Source organism: Equus caballus, chromosome 23 (genome assembly GCF_041296265.1).
Source record: "Equus caballus isolate H_3958 breed thoroughbred chromosome 23, TB-T2T, whole genome shotgun sequence".
NCBI classification, from domain to species: Eukaryota; Metazoa; Chordata; class Mammalia; order Perissodactyla; family Equidae; genus Equus; species Equus caballus.
Window position 1 is genome coordinate 68,770,556 of NC_091706.1, and position 25,026 is coordinate 68,795,581.

Sequence of the window (25,026 nt, forward strand, 5' to 3'; positions counted from 1 at the left end):
CTATCCCTGGGGTCTTTTCTCATGGGCCTGGGAGCAGGCCCAAAGGTTTCTGTTTGTTCAATCTGTTGTGTTTGGCTGAAGTATGTTTTCTCTAAAAGTTTTCTCTCTTTCTAGGTTGCCCCTTTCCTGGTCTTTTAGCTAGAGAGAGCAGCCCTCTCTGTGCATTTTTCTGTGTGCACTTATTGGTGTTTCTGGGTTGCAGTCTTTTCCAGCTCCTTGTTCAGAGCCGAATGAGGCAGCAGAGTTCAGGGAACTCATGCTGTGGAATTCCTTGGTTTCTGGGGTCCCTGGCCAGTTTGCCTTTTTCTCCTGTGACTTCAGAGTCTTCTTATGTTTATTTTATGGATAACGTCTATGGTTTGTGGATGTTCTGAGTGAGACGAATAGGGACAAGTGCATCTACTCCATCTTCCCAGAATTGGAAGTCACCGTATTGCTTTTTTAAGGACGACTTATTTATATATTAAGTGTAGTCTTATATATATATATATATATATATTTCAATTATGTTTACCTCTTTGTTCTTTGCATTTTAACTTTTAAAAGTAAGTATTTAGTTTTAGTATCATGGAAGTTAAACTTGTATTTACTTATATAGTTCTTTGAGGCTTCATAGGAAAAAACAGCTGTCATCTACTCCCTTCCCCTCAAATTCCAACTTATCAAAACTTATCTCCCTGAGCTCAGTTGAACTGATTCTTTTTGTATTTATTTTCATATGTCTGAATAACACGTTTATATGGGTGCCTCTTGGCTTTCAATTTTAGGTATTATCTACTGACTTACCACAATGGAAAATAAAGATTTAAGTCTCTTTCAGACGCTTAGGTCCTCAACACTCACATGCGCATTTCTTATGTCCCCTCCTTCTAGTATAGGTATATCATAATTTTGGGTAAATCAATAGAGTGTGTTTATTATGATGATTATTTTAATTATATTTACAGCTGAACCGTTTACCTTTTGTGCACTACTTCTTGTTTTACCTGGAATTAATAACTGGTTTAATCACTTGTTTCATTTTCTGTATACATATCACTAATTCAACTCCACATTCTTCCCAGGTGTATAAATGTCTTCTCAGTATGTCAAAATATGTTAGATGATAATAGGCCCGTAACCACAAACATTAATATAATGCTTACTGTATGCCAGGCACCATAAGCTCTCTCTCTCTGTTAACTAATTTAATTACAGCCTCTGTGAGGTATCTATAATCATTATCTGCATTTCACAAAGGAGGAAACAGATCCACAGAGAGCTTAGGTGACTTGCCCAAGATCACGCTGCCAGTAAATGGTGAAGCCAGGAGTGAAACCCAGGAAGTTTGGCTCCAGAAAGTAGGCTATTCATTTCAGCTCTAAAGAAACTTCTTATAGTCTTCACTCGGCTTGGTTTCTCTCTATTTGATACTCTCTATTTATTGACTTGGGAATTCCCCTTGGCATGGTACTAGGAATTCCTTTCATGTCTCTCAAGTGTTAGATCTCTTGTTTTCTGTCTCTTTCTTAATTTATGCTTTTCATTTTTAGAGCATATCATCCAGTAGATCTCTAGAAAAAGTGTGTGGGAAGCAGATTTTTTGAGACCTTGCACATCTTGAAATGTCTTTATTTTACCCTCAGTAACTTCATAGCTTGGTTGGGTGTATAATTCTAGATTGTAAATCATTTTTACTCAGAATTTTGAAGTCATTCTTTTTTACTTCAACCATCGCGTTTTCTGTTACTGGATGTTGTAGGCAAAATAATGGCTCACAAAGATGTCCATGTCCTAATGCCTGGAACCTGTGAGTCTGTCACCTCACATGACAAAGGGGACTTGCAGGTAGGATTGAGTTAAGGATCTTGAGATGGGGAGATGATCCTGGATTACCTGAGTGAGCTCAGTGTGATCACAAGGGTCCTTATAAATGAAAGACAGAAGCAGCAGAGTCAGAAACAGGGACAGATTTGAAGCTGCTACCCTGTTGGCTTTGAAGATAGAGGAAGGGGCCATGAGCCTCCAGATGCTGGATAAGGCAGGGACGTAGATTCTCCTACAGAGCCTCTGGAAGGAATGCAGCCCTGCCCACACCTCGATTTTAGCCCAGTAAGACCCATTTTGAACTTCTGACTTCCAGAACTGTAAGATAATAAATTTGTGTTATTTTAAGTTTGTGGTAATTTGTTACAGCAGTAATAGGAAACTTATAGACTTTGATACCCAGAAGTGGGGTGCTGATATAACAAATACCTAGAAATGTGGAAGTAGCTTTGGAATTTGGTAATGGGTAGAAACTAAGAATTTTGAAGCACATGATAGCAAGAGCCTTGATTTCCTTGAGCCTGGTAGTAGAAATATGGATGTTAACCACTCTGCTAGAGGACTCAGAAGGAAGTCTGAGGAGCGTAGTAGAAAAAGCTCTGCATTGTTTTAGAGAATACCTAAATTATTGCAAACAGACTATTGATAGAAATATGGATGTTAAAGGTACAACTGGTAAAGACTCAGAAGGAAGTGGGGAACGTGTTACTGAAGAGGGCATCCCTGTCACACAGTGGCAGAAAGCTTAGCTGAATTTCTTCCCGTGGTTATGTGGAAAGCAGACTTGTCAATGATGAACTTGGATTTTTCTCTAAGGAGATTTCTGAGCAGCGGCTTGAATATGCAGCCTGGTTTCTTCTTCCTGCATGTAGTAAAATGTGAGAGTTAAGACATAGATGGAGAGAAGAACTGTTGAGCAAAAAGGAACTAGACTTGAAGATTTGGGAAATTTTAGGCTATCAAGATACCAAAAGATGCTAAAATTAGTTTCACTGTCAGAAAAGTGTGCTCTTGAGAGAAAGCAAAGGGTGTGGATGGATGCTTTATGTATTTTTCTAGGTTTTTAGGTAATTAGCAGGAGGAATAGCGTGAAATGCACTTACTGTATTTTTTTTTAGTACTGGAAGTCTGAATCTTTGCTTTTAACTTGAATATTTAGTCTATTTACATTTAATGTAATTACTGATATATTTGAATTTATATATACCACCTTACTATTAGTTTTATATTTGAACTGTCTGTTTAATATTATTTTTCCATTCCTTTCCTGACCTTCTTTTAGATTACTGAAAATTTTATTTTTTCCTTTGTTAACTTGTCCATTATATATTCTTTTATTGTTACCCAGATATTACAATATCCATCTTTAACTCAGTATTATTTTACCTCTTCTCACTAATTCTAGGATACTAAAACACCTTAATTCCATTTACTGCCTCTTACTTTTACATTATTATTTTTATCCATTTAAATTCTACGTATGTTTTAAACTTCACAAGATATTACTGTTTTGCATAGTCAGTATTTACAGTTTTTTAAAGTAGGATTTGAGGAGCTTCTTGAATGTTTGGGTTGGTGTCATTTACCATTACCTCTTCAAATATTGTTTCTGCCCCATATTCTCCCTTTTATCTTCTCAGACTCCAGTATGTTACTCCTTTTCACTGTGTCATACATGTGACACGTCCCATACTCTTGTGTTTATTTTCATTAAAAAAAATCTCTGTGCTTCAGTTTGGATATTTTCCATTTGCTTGTCTTCCATTTCAGTAATTCCATATTCTGCTGTTAACCCTATCTCAGTTCTTAATTTTAGATAGTGAATTTTTCAATTTTTGAATTTTCATTTGATTCTTTAGTATAAATTCCACTTGTTTAATGAAATTGTCCTTCTTTTATCTAACTCCAGTTCCCTGTAGGACTGTTTCTATTGAATATATTTTTTCTCTAGTTTTGGATATTTGGCCCTGTCTTTTGGTGTGCATATAATTTTTTTTTTATTGTGTCAAACGGAGTGTAAAGCATTGTAGAGGATCTGGATGATGATATCTTTCCCAACAGAGGATTCATCTTTCCATTTCTTAGCAGATAGAGTGGAGGATGAACACCTTTATCCATTCAGGCACTGTTGAGTTGACTCAGGGCTACGTTGAGGCCCTAATAAGACTCAGTCTGCCTCTGGTTCACCCTGTCCATCCAGGATTTTCTGCTGAGAGCCCAGTTTGTCCTCTGTGGATAGTCCTCCTGCTTTATGCCCAACTCTGTTTTCTTACCAGACTACTAAAATTTTGCTTTGCTTTTCAGAGGCTATCTGTGTAAGTTTTTAGTCTTCTGCCCACACAGCCCTAGAATTCTGCAGATGTCGTGAGGGGAAAACTTGCTGTGTGTTTGAGTTCCCCTTGTTTCTCTGTCACCCAGCTGCAGCCTTCTGCTGGTTCAAAGCTGGATTCTCACCTTTTACCCACAAACAGAATTGGTGAATACTCCCAGTGTAAAAGCGGCTGCAGAAGTTAGCTTAAATAAGTGTTCTCTCCAGAGTCTTAGTCCCTAACAGCTTTCCAGTGCTTTCAAATGGATGATTTCACTATTTCATCTGGCGTTTATAGTTATTCTTGCGAGAAACGTTGGACTGCCACAAGCTATTGTGGCCAATTCAGAAATTGCAGTACCTCAAAAGAGCCCCCTTCACATACCATACGGTTCGCCCATTTAAAGTGTACATTCAATGATTTTTAGTATGTTCAGAGTCGTGCAACCATCATCACAGTTTTAAAACATTTTCTTTGCCCTTCCACCTCCAAATTCGTACCTTTTAGCTGTCACCCCCTGATCCTTTCATTGCTCCTTGCCTTAGGCAACCACTAATCCTCTTCTTCTGTTTTTTTGGTGAGGAAGATTGGCCCTGAGCTAACATCTGTTGCCAATCTTCCTCTTTTTGCTTGAGGAAGATTGTTGCTGAGCTGACATCTGTGCCAGTCCTCCTCTATTTGTACGTACGATGCCATCAGCATGGCTTGATGAATGTGTGTAGGTCTGTGCCCAGGATCCAAACCCACAAACTCTGGACCACTAAGGCAGAGTACATGAACTTAACCACTATGCCACCAGGCCAGCCCCTAATCTTCTTTCTGTCTCAATAGTTTTGTCTCTTGTGGACATTTCATATAAATGGAATCATACAATATGTGGCCTTTTGTGACTGACTTCTTTCACTTAGCATGTTTTCAAAATTCATTTACACTGTAGCGTGTATCTGTACTTAATTCCTTTTTATGGCAAAATAATATTGTATTTTATGGGTATACTGTATTATTTTGTTGTTGTTGAGAAACATTTGCCCTGCGCTAACATCTGTGCCAGTCTTCCTCTGTTTTGTACATGAGTCACCACCACAGCATGGCTAACAAGTGCACAGCATGGCTAACAAGTGGTATAGGTCTGTGCCTAGGATCCAAACCTGTGAACACAGCAGCTGAAGTGGAATGCACTGAACTTAACCACTACACCACAGGGCTGCCCCATACCACATGTTTTAATCCATCATTAGTTGACAGACAGTTGGGTTTCTATTTTTGACTATTATGAATATTGCTACTATGAACATTCATGTATAAATTTTATGTGGATAAGTGTTTTCGTTTCTGTTGGGCATATACCCAGAAGTGGAACTATTGGGTCATTTTGTAACTCTTATGTTTAACCTTTTGAGGAATTGCCAGATTGTTTTACTAAGTGGCTGCACCATTTTGCATTCCCACCATCATTGTATGAGGGTTCCAGTTTCTCCACTTCCTCACTAACGCTTATCTTTTTTATTGTAGCCATCCTAGTAGGTCTATTTCCCTGATGACTAATGATAGCGAACATTTTTTTGATTATAGTCATCTTAGTGAATTTAAAGGGGTATCTCTTTGTGATGTGAATTTCCATATCCCTTATGGCTAAAGATATTAAGGATTTTTTCAAGTGCTTTTTGGCTGTTTGTATATCTTCTTTGGAGTAATTCATATCCTTCCCCCATTTTAATTGGATAATTTGTCTTTTTATTGAGTTGTGGGGGTTCTTTATATGTTCTAGATATAAGGCCCTTAGCACGTAAATACTTTGCAGAAATTTTCTCCCAGTCTTCGGGTTGTCTTTTTCACTTTCTTGATTGTATCTTTCTAAGCACAAAGTTTTTAATTTTGATGAAGTCCCATTTATCTGTTTTTTCTTTGGTTGCTTGTGCTTTTGATTTCATATTTAAGAAATCATTGCCAAATCCAGCATGACAAGATTTAAGTTTTGGCTAAACATAAGAATATTTATGCCTTTGGTCCATTGTGAGTTAATTTTTTTATATAGTGTGAGGTAGGCGTCCAACTTCATTCTTTTGCATGTAGATATCCACGTGTCCCACTACCATTTGTTGAAAAGACTGTTTTACTGTTTTGGCACCCATGTTCATCAATTGACCATAAGCATGTGGGTTTATTTCTGTATTCTTGATTACATTCCATTGACCTATGTGGCTATCCTTACGCCAGTGCCACATTGTTTTGAAAAAAGAGCCTATTTTGATTACCTTTTTAAAAGAAGGAATTGATTTACTCTGGGTTGTTGAGTGCAAAATGAATGGCAGAGTATATATATATATTTTTAAGTAAAGTATTAATGAAATATGGCATGCATAGAAAAGAAAGTACAAATCATGTTTATACAGCTTGTTGAAGTTTTACGGCTTATCCCTTTGTAACCAGCACACAGATAAAAACAAAACAAAAAACTGGAATATTAGTAGTACCATAGAAAGAATGGCATGATATTTTAAATGATTCATTTTTTCCTTAAAAATAATAATGTAAAATATAGGTGTTTAGTGGGAACCATATATGTTGTATCATATTAAAAATGATTAAAAGTAAGTTCCTAAGTATCCTGGTCCCATTCTGCAATCCTGATCCTTCAAATTGAATAGGAGTGTGTTTTACAGGGATCTGTGTCGTTCAAGGATGTCACTGTCGACTTCAGCAGAGAGGAGTGGCAGCAGTTGGACCTCGCTCAGAAAAGCCTGTACAGGGATGTGACGCTGGAGAACTATTTCAACTTGCTCTCAGTGGGTAAGCACAGCCCTGCTGGGTATAAGGCTGTACCTAATTGAGAGTATCTTCTTTCTTAGTGGAATTTCTGAAATCTATGGGATTTCTGAGGTATGTGGGACTTCTAAAGACTGCAGGACATCTGAAGTTTTGTCCTTATTTTGTCCTATGTTCTTAATCATCTCTTTTGGGTATTATGAATACACTTCTGTGCCCATGAACTTTTCCGAAAAGTAAATGGAGTGATTCATTGTATGGCCTCTGAAACCAAGTCTTCTATCGTTAATAGGGTGTCAAGTTCCCAAACCAGAAATCGTTTTCCACTTGGAGCACGGAGAAGAGCCGTGTCTGTTGGATGGTGAAATCTCAAGTCAGAGCTGTCTAGGTGAGTAGGGGATCAGGAGCATGGGGACAGTATGACTGAACTGCAGCTCTACTGGCAGAGGCTGGCAACTTCGAAGTGCTGTTGATAGGACTTTTCTGTAACATTCCAAAATTCTGGAACTGCATGGATAGAGTTGATATTGGCCCGTTGGATACCTAAATGCCTCTCCCCATATCAGTATCTTCTTTCCTTGACCTTTTAGGAGGGTTGTGCTACAATTACTGGTACTTTGGATCTAGGATCCTGCTTTTTGCTTTTTCTCCCTTTCTCTAGCTTTTTTATTCTTTTTACCTCCGTCACATCAAGGTCTTAGATCCGTTTCTTACGCATTCATGTACTCATAAATTTGCCTTTTTAAAAAGTTACCTTTGGTCACACTCCTACTGGTTTCTTTTCGTTTTCTCTCTGTTCCCTTAGTGCTTCAGACTTGTCATCTAAAGGTGGCCTCATTTTATCCTCTCCCATGAGTCTCCTCCAACTTTGACCTTGAGGGTATCACTACCTACATTAGAAGACAGATTTTTGCTGTATATGACATTGGTAATTTTGGTTCTTGACATTTTCATCCTACTTGGCTGGTGTAACACAACACTGAGTTGGTCTTTCTAACTAATTTATTTTGATATTTTACAAAAGTTTTTGTAACTCATGTGCAGGAAATTGAGTTAGAGTCCTCAATTTGTAGTTAATGTCATCATCAGTGTGTTTAACCTTCCTTCTTATTTTATTTCTTTATTGATCCCTTTTAATCCTCACTACTCATACTTAATTTTTACCCTTCCCAGAGGCAACTGCTCTAATATATTTGATATGTTTGCTATCTATCCTTGAATTTGTGGGGTAAAATTTAAATTGTTGGCATTTTTAATTTATGGAAATGGTACTGTGCTATATTTCCTTTTTTTCTGTGTGAGCCTGAAATTGGTTCAGGTTGCAATGTGTTTTTCTAGTTCATTGCTTCTAACTGATGCATAGCGTTCCGCAGATGTATACCGCAGTTTACTCGTCCAGCTTCCTAGCTCCTGCAGACAGTACTGAGTAAATTCTTCATGAACTGTTCTTATAGGAAACGAGGATTTCTCAGGGAGACTAGTGGGTTGCTTCATCCCTGGCTACACTCATACTTTATTTGACTTAAGTTTAACCACATTGTTTCCTAGATTGGATGTATCATTCTGCAATCCCCTCAGTGTACAAAGGGATCAGTTTCTGTACATCCCTGCCCATATTTCTAATAATTTGGCTAATCTAATGGATTTTAATTTTCAATTATTGTTTTAATTTGTGTTTCTCTAGTAACAAAATATTTCCGACATCTTATGATGTCTTTTTTTTCTCCCCCAAAGATTGGCACCTGAGCTAACATCTGTTGCCAGTCTTGTTTTTTTTCTTCTTCTTCTCCCCAAAGCCCCCCAGTACATGGTTATATATTCTAGTTGTAGGTCCTTCTGGCTGTGCTATGTCGGCTGCCACCTCAGCATGGCTTGATGAGCGGTGCCACATCTGCACGCAGGATCTGAACCAGTGAAACCCTGGGCTGCTGAAGTGCAGTGTACAAACTGAACCACTCGGCCACAAGGCCAACCCCTATCATGTATCTTGTAATAGATTCTGACTTCATTTCTGACGTTTGACTGCTGATATCTTCTAAGCTTCACCCCTCTTTCTTCGCCTTCTGCGCCATATCTGGGCAAACTGGTAAGAAAGCTGAGAGGCTCCCTCCCTTGCTGCTGGTGGGAGGTTGCATGGAAATGGTCAGCCTGGCCCCACCCCCAACCACCATAAAAAACCAAGCCAATCTCTTCTTCCTGCCCTCTCAAGCCCCTTTCGGATCTGCTTGGAGCTCTCCCTTAAAAGCTCGTTACTGAGTAGTGAACCTTTTCATATCTTCTCGGTGTGTGTGTTGCATCTCGGTCTTGACATCTGAACCAAATTTGGAATGGAGTCCATTCTTCCTTTGCAGGTGACTTTTGCAAGGCTCTGTCATTTTTATAACCAGCTGAAGTTGGAAGTTGTAATTGGCAGTTAGGGACAGATGTAAGGGATGGAACCCTCCTTAAAGTGGCCCTGGGTTGTGTGGCTTGGCCTGGAACTCTCTGTGTGTCTCACATTGAATCATGCATCTCAATTCCAGCACAAGTTGTGAGTGACACCAGGCTTACAGGAACAAGTCTTACTGTGTCCCTGTTGTTTGTGTGTCTCAAGCAGGCACTGCCCCTGTTATGGACTCTCAGGGAAACTGCTGATACCTTACGTGTGTAAGGGCCCATCAGGTGGCCGCTGGTGGAGGAAGAGCAGTTACAATGCAGATGCCAAGCACAGTTTTGTCATATTCTGCTGTGGTTTTTGACTTTTCCATGTGACTCATCTTCTCAAACAGTTCTTTCTGCTCTTTCTACTAGTATTTCTCTTTCTAGAAATATCTTTTAGATACCTTCCTCCTCTTACTTTCCAGTGATACCACCTAAAACCATGTCTGTATTTTCTCATGCCTGGATTATTCTAACCCTCTTTGGATATGCTGGTCTCTCTTTTTTTTCCCAGTAGTTCATCTTAGATGCTGCTGATAGGTTTCATTGCTTAAAACATTGTGTTTATCCTGTCGTAGCTGTATGGAGCAAAACTGAAGTTACTTCCTGTTATCTAACACATGACAAATTCCTCTCTCAGTGGGTTTGTAAGCTACAGAAAGAAAATGCCTCATATTTGCAATTCACATTTGTCTCTGTTTAGTTTCCATAATCACATTTACTTCATTTTAACCTTTTCTTTAATAATCCCCCTGCATCTGACCCTCTGATTGTTTTGTGATTTGTCTGCCTATTCAGATAATATAGGTACTTGTCCTTTGTGCTCAGGTCTCCCTTACTCCTTGAGTTGGCCCTAATGATTACGACACACACTGCTTTTTTCCTTTTCTAATTCTCCAACCCACAGAAGCTCAGAGAAAATTACCATTAAATTATGTAATAACTGAGTCTTTTACCCCTGTTTTTGGTTTTTAATGTTTCTGTTGAGAATGTTTAGTTAAATTAAGTCTTGAATTTATGTGATAGGCAGAGGAGGTTACTTTTTTTTATTTCAGAAGGATTTTAAAAAATTTCTGCTGAGAGCAATTTAAAGGGCCAATAATTGTGGAAAGGGGAAGATAACTGCATGAAATTTTAAAATTTCAGCCTCTGTGCGTTGAGCATTTATTCTGGTGCAGGTCTGTGCCAGTTAAGCATGAACAGGAGTGGCTCAGGATATCTAGTCTTTGTTTGCCTTTTTTAATTTAAAAGAAAAGAAAGCCTCTGTAGAGTTATGTTGAGATTTGGGATTTGTTTTTAGAGCATAAAACCGTAAATGATCTGTGAACAACAACGAATGTTGCTTAGGAACAGAGGATCAGAGAAAGGAAGCTTAGTGGGGAAAAGGAAAAAGAATATATGTTTGGATTCAGTAGTAAAATATCCTGTAGTGACCAGTGGAAAGACAGCTTACATATACATGTTTTATTGGCCTGAATTATGATTCTCTATTTTATTGAATGAGTGAATCATTGGGGACAGAAATTATGTGTAATTAAACTTTTTAACAGCGCATTTTTTTACATTGAACGTTGTTGGTAGTAATGTAAATGTTGTCAGACATAGCAATGGGTTTGTAAGCTAAAAAAAGTGAAAGCTTGTGAAAGGTCAAAATCCATGTTTAGGAATCCAGTATTAGATGTCCTCAGGATGAATGAAAAGCCATTAATATGTGTGAGTAAAAATGTAATATAGCAGTTAAAGAATGTGTATGGGGACATGACGAGGCTCTGGAGAGAATAAAATGGATGTGAGGTTAGACTGTCTGTGTTCAAGAACTCTAGTAGAATAAGAGAGTTGTATAATTTTTGTGTGTGTGAGGAAGATTTGCCCTGAGCTAACATCTGTGCCAGTCTTCCTCTGCTTTGTACATGGGATGCTTCCACAGCATGGCTGATGAGTGGAGTAGGTCCTCACCCAGGATCTGGGCCCACGAACCCCAGGCCGCTGAAGTGGAGTGTGCAGTACTTTAACCACTCGGCCATAAGTCCAGCCCTGTATAATCTATTTATTATGTAAATATTTACTGAGAATCTACTATATCTTATACACTATTCCAGAATATGGAACATTAATGATTCTTACTCTGGGCAAGAATAGTATCTTGGAGTAAAGCCAAACTCCTGTCACTAAGAGACCCTGAGAAACCATGACTTAGGGAACATAAACACTGACCCATCACATGATAGTTATAAGGTGAGTGGTCCAGGTCTGCCAGGCAACTCTGCTTCCAACGGCTATTCAGTGATGTTACTAGAAAGTCATTGCACCATCAACCCCTGGAGCAGGGGTTGGCAAACATTTTCTGTGAAGGCCAAGAGGTAAATATTTTAGGCTTTGTGAGCTATATGGTTGCTGTCATAGCTGCACAGTTCTGCTGTTGTGGCCTTACAGCAGCTGTAGACAGTATGTCAATGAATGAGTGTGGCTGTATTCCAGTAAAAACTTTATGGACATAGAAATTTGAATTTTGTATAATGTTCATGTGTCATGAAGTATTATCATTCTTTTGATTGTTTTCATCCATTCAAAAATTTAAAACCTATTCTTTGCTTTTGGGTACGGGCCTGGATTTAGCCTGAGGGCCATAGTTTTCTGACCTCTGCCTAGGGCATTGCCAGCTGCGTAGAGCTAGGTGCTGCAAGTCTGGAATATAGCAGTGAGAAGAGCAGAGGGTTGTGGGAGACACATACACTTCCTTAAGACATTGGCCTTGTGACAACAAATAGGATTTTTACTCCCATTTGATTGGTGAGAACTGAATTACTTGGCTTCACCTAGTGTCAAATGAGGCTGGACAGATCTGTTGTTCTGAGGCAGCCATATGCTTGGCCACAAGCTTAATACTGCTGAAGGAAGGGGACAGATTTTGATGGACAACTTTCAGTCTCTGCTTCAGATGGCTGACCCTTTCTGGTCTTAGATGCTTCCTATTAGATGCATGTGTCTGTGCACCCCAACCAGGGATAAAGAATTCAGTCATAGACATCCACTTACTGTTTGGCTAAGTCAGGGTGACTGAGGCTACAACAGTTTTACTATACAGAGATAAGTTTGTATTTAGGGCACAGTGGTTAATAAGGAAAAGAGAAAGCAGGGAGATTAGTGAGGATTTATATGTGAAGGGTAATAAGAATCTAGACTCAGAAATACTTGTTTTAAGCCACAAGTTTGTCACTTTGTTCTTCCGGCACCTTACTGTGTAGTTCTGCTACATACGTAGACCTGATCTGCTTCAGTTTGAGTCTTGTCTTCCCCAATTACTGAACATTTGATTTTGGCAAATTACTTAACTCTTCTGTGGTTCAATTTCCTCATCTGTAAAATCGGGACAATAATAATACCAACAGCAAAGGGTTGTGATGTTTAAATGAATTAAGATAGAATTTAGAACAATGCCTGGCACATCTAAATGCTACTGTTTATCATATGGTAAATGTAACATAAGTGTTCATTTTATTACTATATATTATTACATATAAATAGATTATTACACTTATATGTTTACATATTTATATATATTTGTTATTTATATTTATATAGAGCCTCTCCTATTTTTCCATGTTCACCCTGAATCAGCTCTATGTATCATTCCTTCTGTATTCTGTTAACTGTTCTTAATATGTTTTATTTTTTCTTTCTGTTTTAGGTGGGAATATTGGCTTCAAAACTTCATTACAGGGAATGTCTGAAGAAGTTTCAGTCCAGTTTGAGAGAATTAATCTCTTCACAAGAGATGACCCATATTCCATTTTAGAAGAATTGTGGCAAGGTGATGAACAGACAAGGAGATATGAGGGAAACCAGAACAAACATTTAAGTCATGTCACCTTCATCAACAAGGAAACACTAACTAATGGGAGGGACTGTGAGTATAAGGACCTTGGGAAAATAGTTCCTGTAAACACACACCTTGCTCCTTCAAGAAAAAGACTCTGTAGCCATGACTCTTTTGGAAAGAGTTTGAAGCCTATTGTAAGCTCATGTAATTATAATGAAAACAATGCGACAGAAAATCTTGATGAGATTGTGGGATATAGTAATATTTTCACTCATATGAATTCTCATACAGAAATGAATGCTTGTGAATGTAATCAATGTAAGAAACTTCTGAGTCATAAGCAGGCTCTCATTCAACATCAAAAAGTTCATACTGGGGAGAACCTCTATTTATTTTCTGATTGTATAAAAATTTTCACCCAGAAGTCACACTTCTTTGCACTTCAAAGTATTTACACTGAAGAGAAACAGCTTGATTGCAGCAAATGTGAGACAGTCTTCACCCAGAAGTCCCAACTTCCTGTACCTCAGAAGGTTTATACAGGAGAGAAACCCTATATATGCGCTAAATATGAGAAGGACTTTTCCCTCAGGTCAAACCGTGAGAAAACTCATACTGAGGAGAATCACTATAAATGCAATAAATATGGAAAAGGTTTTATCCAGAAGTCAGATCTGTTTAGCTACCAGGGAATTCATACTGGAGAAAAACCCTATGAATACAGTGAATGTGGGGAAAACATCTCACAGAATTCAAACCTCAATGTACATAAAAAAAAAATTCATACTGGAGAGAAGCATTTTGGATGTACTGAATGTGGAAAAGCCTTCACAAGGAAATCAACACTAATTATGCATCAGAAAATTCATACAGGAGAAAAACCCTATGTATGCACCGAATGTGGAAAAGCCTTTATCCGGAAGTCACATTTTATTACACATGAGAGAATTCATACTGGAGAGAAACCTTATGAATGCAGTGACTGTGGGAAGTGCTTTATAAAGAAGTCACAACTCCATGTGCATCAGCGAATTCACACAGGAGAGAATCCTTTCATATGTTCAGAATGTGGCAAGGTCTTCACTCACAAGACGAATCTCATTATACACCAGAAAATTCATACTGGAGAGAGACCCTATATATGTACTGAATGTGGGAAGGCCTTTACTGACAGGTCAAATCTCATTAAACACCAAAAAATCCATACTGGAGAGAAACCCTATAAATGCAGTGACTGTGGAAAATCATTCACCTGGAAGTCACGGCTGAGGATACATCAAAAATGTCATACTGGAGAGAGACATTATGAATGCAGTGAATGTGGGAAAGCATTCATTCAGAAGTCAACACTAAGTATGCACCAGAGAATTCATAGAGGAGAAAAGCCCTATGTTTGCACTGAATGTGGGAAGGCCTTCTTCCACAAGTCACATTTTATTACACATGAGAGAATTCATACTGGAGAGAAACCTTATGAATGCAGTGATTGTGGGAAATCCTTCACTAAGAAATCCCAGCTCCATGTACATCAGCAAATTCACACAGGAGAAAAACCCTACAGATGTGCTGAATGTGGAAAGGCTTTCACTGACAGATCAAATCTCTTTACACACCAGAAAATTCATACTGGAGAGAAACCCTATAAATGTAGTGACTGTGGAAAAGCCTTCACTCGGAAGTCAGGCCTCCATATACATCAGCAGTCTCATACTGGAGAAAGACATTATGAGTGCAGTGAATGTGGGAAAGCCTTTGCAAGAAAATCAACACTAATTATGCATCAGAGAATTCATACAGGGGAGAAACCCTACATTTGTACTGAATGTGGAAAGTCCTTCATCCAGAAATCACACTTAAATCGACATCGGAGAATTCATACTGGGGAGAAACCATATGAATGCAGTCACTGTGGGAAGGCCTTCATTAAGAAGTCACAACTTCATGAGCATCATCGAATTCACACAGGAGAGAAACCATATATATGTGCAGAATGTGGAAAGGCCTTCACCATCAGATCAAACCTTATAAAACACCAGAAAATTCATACTAAACAGAAACACTATAAATCCACTGACTTTAGGAAAGCTTTAAACTGGAAGCCACAACTCAGTGTACATCAGAAATCTGATACTGGGGAAGCTGAGTGCCCAGTGCCATGATCATGGTATGGAGATACAAAGTTTTGAGAGGCTACAGCTTGACCAAGAAGCAGGAGGTAACCAAAGCCAACTTTCCTCTATCTAGTCAGAAGTATGAATACCTGGATCACACAGCCAATGTCCAGTTACACATATGGAGAGATACTTTGCAGAGAGTCTTTAAGCACCGTATGATGGCCGTGGTTGCTTACTTGACAGATACTAGGGTCATCAAGCCCCTGAAAATAGGAGTAAATATGCAAGGAGATGCCTTGGCAATCTTTCTGGCTTCATGTTTTGGATAAGCAGCTTTATAAATTTAGGCCTGTTGAGTTTTTCATGCCCTGGGTAGCAAAAATATTCACTATTGACCAAAGGAATTTCTTAATGAGTAGAGTGCTAAGAAAATTTTTTGTTGTCTAGGCACCCTATGGACACTGAAATCAAGGAAAAAGTATAGACAATTCAGGTCTATAATGAAGAGAAGCCAGAAGTTTTTGTGAAAATTGACATTAAAGACACAAAGAAAGGACTCTTTTTTTTCTTTTCTTTGGGAAGTCACTATTATTTATTGTTTATAGTATTTATTAGCATGTGGAAACTTGGATTAAAAAATTTTAAATTTACAGTTTGACTCAGATTGGCAAATCAGGTCTGCAGGCTGACCTCAACATTCACAGACATCTTTAGGTAACCAGTATGTTCCTTCTTTTATTAATTCTCTGCCATGGCAGCAAGTAACTTCCACCCAAGAGGTAGAAAGTGCTCCCAGCCTGTTTCCCAAAAATGATCGATGATGTAAGGCAGTAGCCCAGTGGACTAGTTGTCACCTTAGAACTGGCCCTGAGATCCTGGAACTTAGCTACAGATTACAAATCTAGATATCAGCACTGGAGTCTCGGCCTGGTCCACAGAAACCTAGCTATTTACTGATTTCTCTTTGAAAAAGAGACAAGTTATGAAAATGGGTTTCAAAACCTAGAATTCTTTCCTTCCAATTTTGTTAATACATTCTCTTCATATTCATTACGTGGTAGGTTATTATGGGACACAGTTGTCTTGCATTTGAGCTTGTTTTCTTAGAAGACAGTTGCACATTTGGAAGAGTACCCCTCCCATGCACTCCCAGTCTGCAAATTAATCTTATTTAATTGTGTTCTCAAATCCTCTATATTCTTATGGACTATTCTGCCTTTTATTCTATCAGATCCTGAAAGAAGTGTGTTATAATCTTCCAGGATAATTGTGAATTTGTCTCCTTTAGATCTACCAATTTTTGCTTTATATATTTTGAGTCTTTGTTTTTACATACATTCAAATTTAAAATTTTTATACTCTTCCTGGTTAATTGAAACTTAAACATTATGAAATGTCCCTTTTTATATCTAGTGATGCTTTTTGTCTTAAAATTTACTGTGTCAGCTGTTAATACAATATGCATACTTTACTTACTAAAGGCTAATATAAATTAGTACTCACCCCACTTCCTGGACAAGCTGAGGAGTTACAGCATTGTCTGTTTATTTACTTCTGGACGTGTATGGTATTGATGCCGTGCATTTGAATTCTGTGTGTAGTCAATGTGGCCATTGTTTCAGTCAATTTTTATTTAGATTAGTCCACACATTTATGCTTTTCATTGCTTTTTTATTCCTTCTTGTCCTTTAGGTTTCCCTCTAGAATCATTTTCCTTCTGACTGAAGAACCTTTGAGTATTTCTTTTAGTATGTTTTTGCTAGTGACAAATTCTGGTTTTTTTTAATTTGTTGGAAAATGTCTTTATTTTGCCTTCATTTTTGAAGGATATTTTTACTGAATATAGAATTCTAAGTTGGCAGTTGTTTTCTATTAGTATTTTGAAGATATTTTGTTATGGTTTGTCTTCCATTGTTGTGTTGAAAAGTAAGCTTTCAGTTTAATTCTCTTTGAAGGTAATGTGTTTTCCCCTCCCTTCTTTTCTCTCACTCCTTTAAAACTTATGCCTTTATCTTATGCTGGCAGCAGTTGCAGAATGATATGTGTAGGTGTGATTTTGTATGTATATAGCCTGTTTGGGGTTTGCAGTGTTTTTAAAAAATCTATAGCGTAGTGGGTTTTTTTTTTTTTTTTTCACATTTTGGGAAACTTCTAGCTATTATCTATTCAAATTATGGGTCTACTTCATTATCTTCCTCTGGTTCTAGAGAAAGCCCCATTATCTAGATCCCCTGGTGACCTTTTTCTATTGGTAGTTGTTTCTCTTGGGTTTTGGTGATGTCTTCCCATTTATCTGGTGATTTAAAATCAAGTAGCAGACACTATATATAAAAAAAATTGTAGAGATAATTAGATTGCCTGGATGATATCTTCCAGAGAGGATTTACCTTTCCTTCTAACAGGTGACTAGGCCAGGAACACTGGCAATCCCTGATTACCAGTCCCTGTGAAGGTCTGTCTATATTTTTTCACTCTTATTCCTAGAGGATACCCTTAAGACTTAGGACTTTGGGAGACTTATCAGGCCCCTGCTCATTGGAAAGACCTTAATTCTAGTACTTTTCTCTTTAGTCCCATAAATTTGTCAAAAACTGTCTTAAGCCTCTCTTGCCCAGTATTTGCTTTAAGAATTAACAAACACCTCTTCTTAGTAAATTGTTCCAAATTCCAGAGGTTAAGTCTCATGTCTAATCTTATTCCTGCAGTTTCTTACTTCCCTGGTAGTTCTTTAGTGCCATCCCAAAATTACATGTATTTAGTAGTTTCTTCCACGTTTTTTAGTTCTCAGGTGAGTGCTGGTCTGTACCACCCACCCACTTTGCCATTAGCAGAAGTTTTCAAATCACTGAGATATTTAAGATATTTAATAATTCTTATTTAAGGAGTATGGAGTCCAGAAATACATACTTTTTAATTACCAAAACTCTCCAAACTAAAAAATGAAAATGCTTTGCAACAAGTTTATTCCCAGTTTTCGTTGCTAAAAGTTAAAGACATTTACTCTTTTGTTAAAGACTTTATAAACTTTGATACATAAGAGAAAATTACATCTGGTGGTGTCAAATTTTATTATGGTAGCTGCCAGACTTTAACACCTGGAAGAGATTGACTTAGAGCCTCTCAAATTTCTTCTTTAATAGTATGTTTTTTCCTTTGGATAATAATAGAAAATTAAGTTAATGAAGACTAGTTTAAGGACCCAGGAGTTTGAAAGTAAGAATTTCAAAGATTAATTTAGTAGGATTACTGACGTAGTGATTCTCAACCTTTTTATTCTCAGGCACATTTTAAAAAATATAATTCTGCATTATCAAGCCAAAAAAGAAAAAGACAAAAGAGACATTTTACCTTTTGTCAACACAGTATTAATCTCTAGGAGAAAGGCAGACTTTCTTTTGTGGGCCTCAATGTATCTTAAGGTGTACCTGGGAATTGATTGAGGAGTGGATGTTGGAAAATTATGAGTGGTATGGAAGAGCTCAACCTTAATTATGTTGAACTCTATGGTCAGTATAGATTGGATGCATGTGGGGTGTAGACTTTACTTGGGAAAGTGTTGTGAATTAGCTGTATCTTTTTATGACAGTGCTGTAATACAGTTCATTTGTACTTAGAGCAAAACTGTTTTAAAAGTTTTACAATCTAGAGCCAACGCCAATGGCCTAGTTGTTAGAGTTCAGCGTGCTCCACTCTGGCGGTCCAGGTTTCATTCCCAGCGCAGAATCACACCACTCGTCTGTCAGCCATGCTGTGGTGGCGGCTCACACAGAAGTAGGACTTACAACTAGAATGTACAACTATCTACTGGGGCTTTGAGGGGAAGAGAGAGTTTTACAATCTAAATTTTTAAATAAAAAATGCACTTTAAATTTTTCAAAAAGGAATTTCATTCTAAGAATTCAGTAAATCGAAGAAAACTTTCACTCAAACCAACATTTAATTATACATTAGATAATTCATAGGGGAGAGTAATTTCCTGTCTTAGTAAATGTAGGTAGGGCTTCATTCACAAATCGTGCTCTATTACATAGCCTAGAATTCATGCTGGAGAGAAATCTTATGAATACTATAACTGTAGAAAAACATCCACTGAAGTCAACTCCCTGAACATCAGCAAATTCACACATGAGAGAAATAACAGGTCAAATCTTATACTCCAGGAACTCATTTTGGAGATAAAAACCTGTAAAAGAAGTGACTGGAAACCCTTCACCTGGAAGTTACCGGGAACTTTCTGCTAGAAGGAGACAAAATAAATGCACTTGATGTGAGAATAGCTTCATTCAGAAATCAGTTTTCAGTATTCTTCAGTATTTATACATGAGTGAAATTGTGTATTTCCTGAAAGTGAGAAATTCTCACACAAGTCAGAACCAATTATAAATTACTCATGTTACAAAGAAGCCCTATGATTATTGTATATTGTATAGTATATTTTGAATGTCAAAAACTCTGTGTCCATGAGTTACACCTTACTTGACAGATAAAAATTGAGAATAAGTCTTCTAAGAATACATCATTTTCTTAAAATGTCATAAAATTCACTCTGGGAGGGAACTGTAAGTTTGATACAGTGAGAAAGTCTTCCTGTAGAAGCAAATTCCACAAGAAATATAATTCATGTTGTTATTTGGTTTAATTGTATGCCCATGAGTCTAGAATCAGTGGGGACAAATAGACCAGTCCAACAATTACCTTTCTTTTAATTAAATATATATTTAAACATACACACGTGCATACACATAAAACTTTGTTCAGTCAGGCGCTGCAGAACAATGTTTTGGTCAGTGACTGACTGCATATACCAATGGTGGTCCTGTATAGCCTAGGTGTGTAGTAGGCTATACCATCTAGGTTTGTCTGAGTACACTCTACAATGTTTGCACAATCACAAGGACAGAATCGCCAAATGACACATTTCTTGGAATGTATCCCCGTCATTCAGTAATGCATGAATGTATAAATGTGACTTTTATAATATATTTTACCTCTTGAATTTTGTACTTTCTCCATTCTCATAGCACCTCCAGCTAGAGCAACAGTCTGTCAACGGACAAGCAATGCTAATCAACTTCATATTTTTATTTTTACTCACAATCACGTACAGACACATTAATATGTTATCTGTGTTCACATATGACTATGTTTTTATGGTCTTAAAATGAGATTATATACACTTTTTTTGCATCTTTTGTGCTCAACAATAACTAGGTGAAAAAGAGTCTATGGTGTAGACGTGCCATAATTTGTTCAAACACTTTGCCATTGTTCATTCACATTTTCTCAGTAGGAAAAATGGTCTGATAACCATCCTCAAGAGGTGGCGTAACGTGATGGGTTAATGGACAGACATGAGTTTCTTTTACCTACTAGAGCCTTTTTTTTTTTTTTTTTTGCCCCTGTAACGTAATTCTGGCAGTGAGATTCATGGATTGAGTTGTATTTTTTTATTTTCATGGAAGTTGCCAGATTTCTTTGAAATGGGACTGTAGTGTTTCATCTTTCCAGCATTAGTGTATTAGTGTACCCCTGCCTCTCTACTAAAAGTAGCTGTTACTCTTTAACCTTGAGAAGTTTTATGATCTCAAACTGATAACTAAGTTTATTTTAATTTACCTGTTAACTTGCCTCTTTAAATGTTTCTTGGACATTTGATTTGCTGTTCTGTAGGTTGCGTTTATAAACCATTTATTCATACATTTTTCTTTTTGGATTGCTTGTCTTGTCAATTTTTAACAGCTTTAATATGTTAAAGGTAGTAACTCCTTTGAAAAAAAAAACCAACCATTGCTTATTTGTTGACTTTGTATATGCTATTTTTCCGTTTGCATAATTTTATTTTTTACATGTTTAAATATGTCAGTCTATTCTTTTACAGTTTCTGAATTTCTAGTCTTATTTAAGCTTCACATAAGATTTTTAAGTGGGGTTTTTTTTTTTTAGTATATTTTGTAAATATTTTGGGAAATTGATTCATTTTTTTCTTGGACGTGGATAGCCACTTTCACAGTTGTAGATACTGTTGGTATGCGAGCACTTCCAGTACTCCTCTCTCACTACTTACTCACTTCATTAGCGTCTTTTGAAGCTGGTAGTGGTCAAGTGACCTGACTCAGGTCAAGAGAAGCAAAACACTGGTAAATGTGTTCTGACAAAACCTTTGCTTTCCTAAGAAAAAGGACAGACTTAGCTGCTGCCGTCAATTTACCCTTCCTCCTGCCTTGTACATGATGTCTGGGGGAGTGACAACCTCTCAACACAGGGGAAAAGTCAAAAGAATCAGAGACACTGGTCCTGACAGTATTTAGTCAACACTAGCAGCAGGTTAACTCCAGACTTCTGCTATGTCATAAAAATAAACGTGTTTTGCATAAGCCATTCTATTCTAGGTTTCTCTTGCACCTGAAAGTATGCCTACTTTTATTCAGGCATCAATATTTATAAAGTAATCCATCTTTTCTCTATTAAAATAAGTAGAAAAGACTTTTTTAAACCCCTGTAAACTAGACACTCCACACAAACCTAAGTAAGGTAGAGAGAGAATAAAATCACACATTTGTAATAAGTAAAAAGAACCACAGATACGAGATCAATTAATAGGATCAGAAGAGATCATTACCTAGAGTAAATGAATGATTTTCCAGCAAGATATAATTGATCAAAATTTAAAATGATGAAAAACTGAAAAAAGTCAATAACCATAAAAGACGCTGTAAATGTTACAGAGCAACCATTTAAAATGTACCAGGACCATAGGAAAAGATTCCTTAGATAGGACACATAAATAATGAAGTATAAAATTTAAAAATGATAAATTTAACTTCTCAAAATTAAAAACTCATTCTTTGAAAGGCATTGTTAAAAAAATGAAAAGCGAAGACAGAATGTGGGAGAATATTTCCAATAGATATCTCACAAAAGATTCGTATTCTGAAAATATAAAGAAATTTACAACCCAATTGTAAGAAGGCGAATAACCCAATAAAAAATGGCGACAAATTCAAACAGACATCATGAAAGAAGATATGAAATGGCGACTAAGGACAAGAAAGGATTTTCAACATTGGGCCATCAGGGAACTACAAATTAAAATAATAATGAGACACATCTATACCCTCATTAAAATGACTGTAATTTAAATGATTGACAGCACCCAGTGTTGGAAGCTGTGGAGCAACTAGAACTCATACATGGTGAGTAGGAATATAAAATGACACAAGCACTTTGGAAAATAGTTTGGCAAACTTTTAAACAGTTAAACACACAGCTGCCATACAACCCAGTCATTCCACTTCCATTTTTAATCTAAGAGAAATGAAAACATGTCCATACAAAGACTTGTACATGAATGTTGATAGCAGCTTTATTCATAATAGCCTCAAACTGGAAGCAGTTCGCATGTCTGTCATCAAGTGAATAGATTACCAAAATGTGGTATATCCATAAATGAATACTACAGTACTATTCAGCAATAAAAGGAATGGACTAGTGACACGTTACAACATAGATGAATTTCAGTCATTTTAAGTACAAGAAGCAAGACATGAAAGAGTATGACATACTGAATGAATGCATTTATATGAAATTCTAGAAATGCGAACTAATAAATAGTGAAATGACAAAAATCAGATCAGTGGTTACCTGGGGCTAAGGGCAGAGGGAGGGATGGCCCCAAAGGGGTACAAGAAATCTTGAGGATGGTGTTGTGTTGATTTTTTATTGTGTTGTATTTTTATTGTGTTGATTTCACAGATGTGCACAATTATCAAAATGCATTGAACACAATGGATGCAGTTAATTGTATGTAAATTTTATCAATAAAGCTGATTATAAAAAATAACATGAAAAGATGGATTCACATCTGATTTTAGTTCATGTCTAGTTCAAATTATTCCAAGTCCTATAGAAAGAGTATTTCCCAATACATTTTGTTATTTCTTCACATTGGTCCATTGAAATTTTAAAACATGCCATCACTATAAGACCATCATGGTGGTCTAGTGGTGAAGACTCGGTGGCCTCACCACAGTGGTCCAGGTTCATTTCCCACTCAGGGAACCACACCACCCATCGGTCATGTGGCATACTGTAGCAGCTCCCTATTGCTGTGATGCTGAAAGCTATGCCACTGGTATTTCAAATACCAGCAGAGTCACCCATGGTGGACAGATTTCAGTCAAGCTTCCAGACTATGACAAACTAGGAAGAAGGACCTGGCCACCCACTTCTGTTAAAATTGGCCGTGAAAACACAATGAATAGCAGTGGAGCACTGTCTGATATAGCGCCAGAAGGTGAGGGGATGGCGCAGAAAGTCCTGTGGGGTTCACCCTGCTGTCCACAGGGTCACTATGAGTCGGAATTGACTGAAGGGCACTAACAACAACAAATAAGACCATGGTAGTAAATACAATAGAAAAATAAGGAATTATTGACTTGTGTCACGTAGGACCACAGATGCAAAAATCCTAAACATTTTAGCACATATAGTCTTGCAGTATATAAAATTAAAATTAGTAATGATTTTAATTTTAAAATACAAGAGTGATGGAATGTCAAGAAACTAGAATAACTACTTTAAAAAAGAAAAGCAATATGTTTATATCAATATTTACTGAAAAGTGTTTGATTAATTCAGGATTCTTTACTAACAAAATACCCATGGTCGAACACTACTTAAATATAATTATTTCTCTAATAGCAACAACAAATATTTTAAATGGAAATAAATAGAGGAATCAAAATCAGTAGTTAGGATTTTCCACTAGTACCATTATTATTTAACAGTATTAGAAAATATGGCATATGAAATAAGACGAGAAAATGCAAGTATTGATATAAACATTGGAAACAAAGTGTTAAGAATAGATTTCAGTGTCAGGAGGGTTTAAAACAACAGACATGTCATTTAATTCTGTGAGAAAATACAGTTCATCTTTTGCCAAATTTTTTCTGAGTCTGATATCTGAAAACGGTAACAATGTATACATATTTTAATATGAATGTGGTAGAGTTTTTTGTGTTTAGAAGCCATTTTTTAATTCCTTATACAGTGAACTGCCTGCCCATTTCCTTTGCCCATTGTTTTATTGTTTCTTTGTTGATTTCATATATTTAGGAAATGATCCCTTTATCATATACCTTGCACATGTTTCTTACCAATCTGTCATTTCTCTATTGATTTTGCTTGTGATATATTCAGCTATGCGTTTTTTCTTTTAAATGTTTATTTTGACATAATTTCAGACTTAAAGAAAATTTGAAAGAACATCACCAAATTCCCGTATATTCTTTACTCAGATTCCCCAAATGTTAACTTTTAACTACATTTATTTCAACTCTCTACCCATTAGTATATGCATACATGCATGCACACACGCCTCACTGTTTTGGGAACATTTAAGAATTAATCGCAGACGTAATTCTTTGTCTCCAATTTTTCCATTTGTGTTTCCTAAGAACATAGGAAATTCTCTTAAATAACCACAGCACAATTACCGAAACAGCAATTAATATTGATTCAGTGCTATTACCTAATCCACAGACCTTACTCACATTTTGCCACTTGTTCAGATAACGTACTTTATAAATCCAAGATCATGTATTACACTCAGTTATCATGTCTTTAGTGTCCTTTAATCCACAACAGCTCCTCAGTCTTTTTATGTCCCTCGCGACGTTTTTCACAAAGAGTATAGAGCAGTTATTTTGTAGAATGCCTCTCAAATTGTTTTTATCTGATGTTTCCTCATGATTAGATTCAGGTAATTTTCTTTCAAGAATACCATAGAAAT

The 25,026-nt window shown here is 36.9% G+C and overlaps 1 protein-coding gene across 2 annotated transcripts in view; it reads left to right on the top strand.

Moving 5' to 3' along the window:
• Nucleotides 1–21,897, top strand: part of ZNF484 (zinc finger protein 484) — a 30,385-nt gene extending 8,488 nt beyond the window's left edge. For both annotated transcript variants that reach the window (XM_070248187.1, XM_014735542.3), the window contains 3 exons: nt 6,779–6,905; nt 7,174–7,269; nt 12,988–21,897. In XM_070248187.1, coding sequence (XP_070104288.1) covers nt 13,023–15,278 — 2,256 coding nt within the window. In that variant the 5' untranslated portion in view covers nt 6,779–6,905; nt 7,174–7,269; nt 12,988–13,022 and the 3' untranslated portion in view covers nt 15,279–21,897. The remainder of the gene's footprint in view (nt 1–6,778; nt 6,906–7,173; nt 7,270–12,987) is intronic.
• Nucleotides 21,898–25,026: the final 3,129 nt, after the last annotated feature.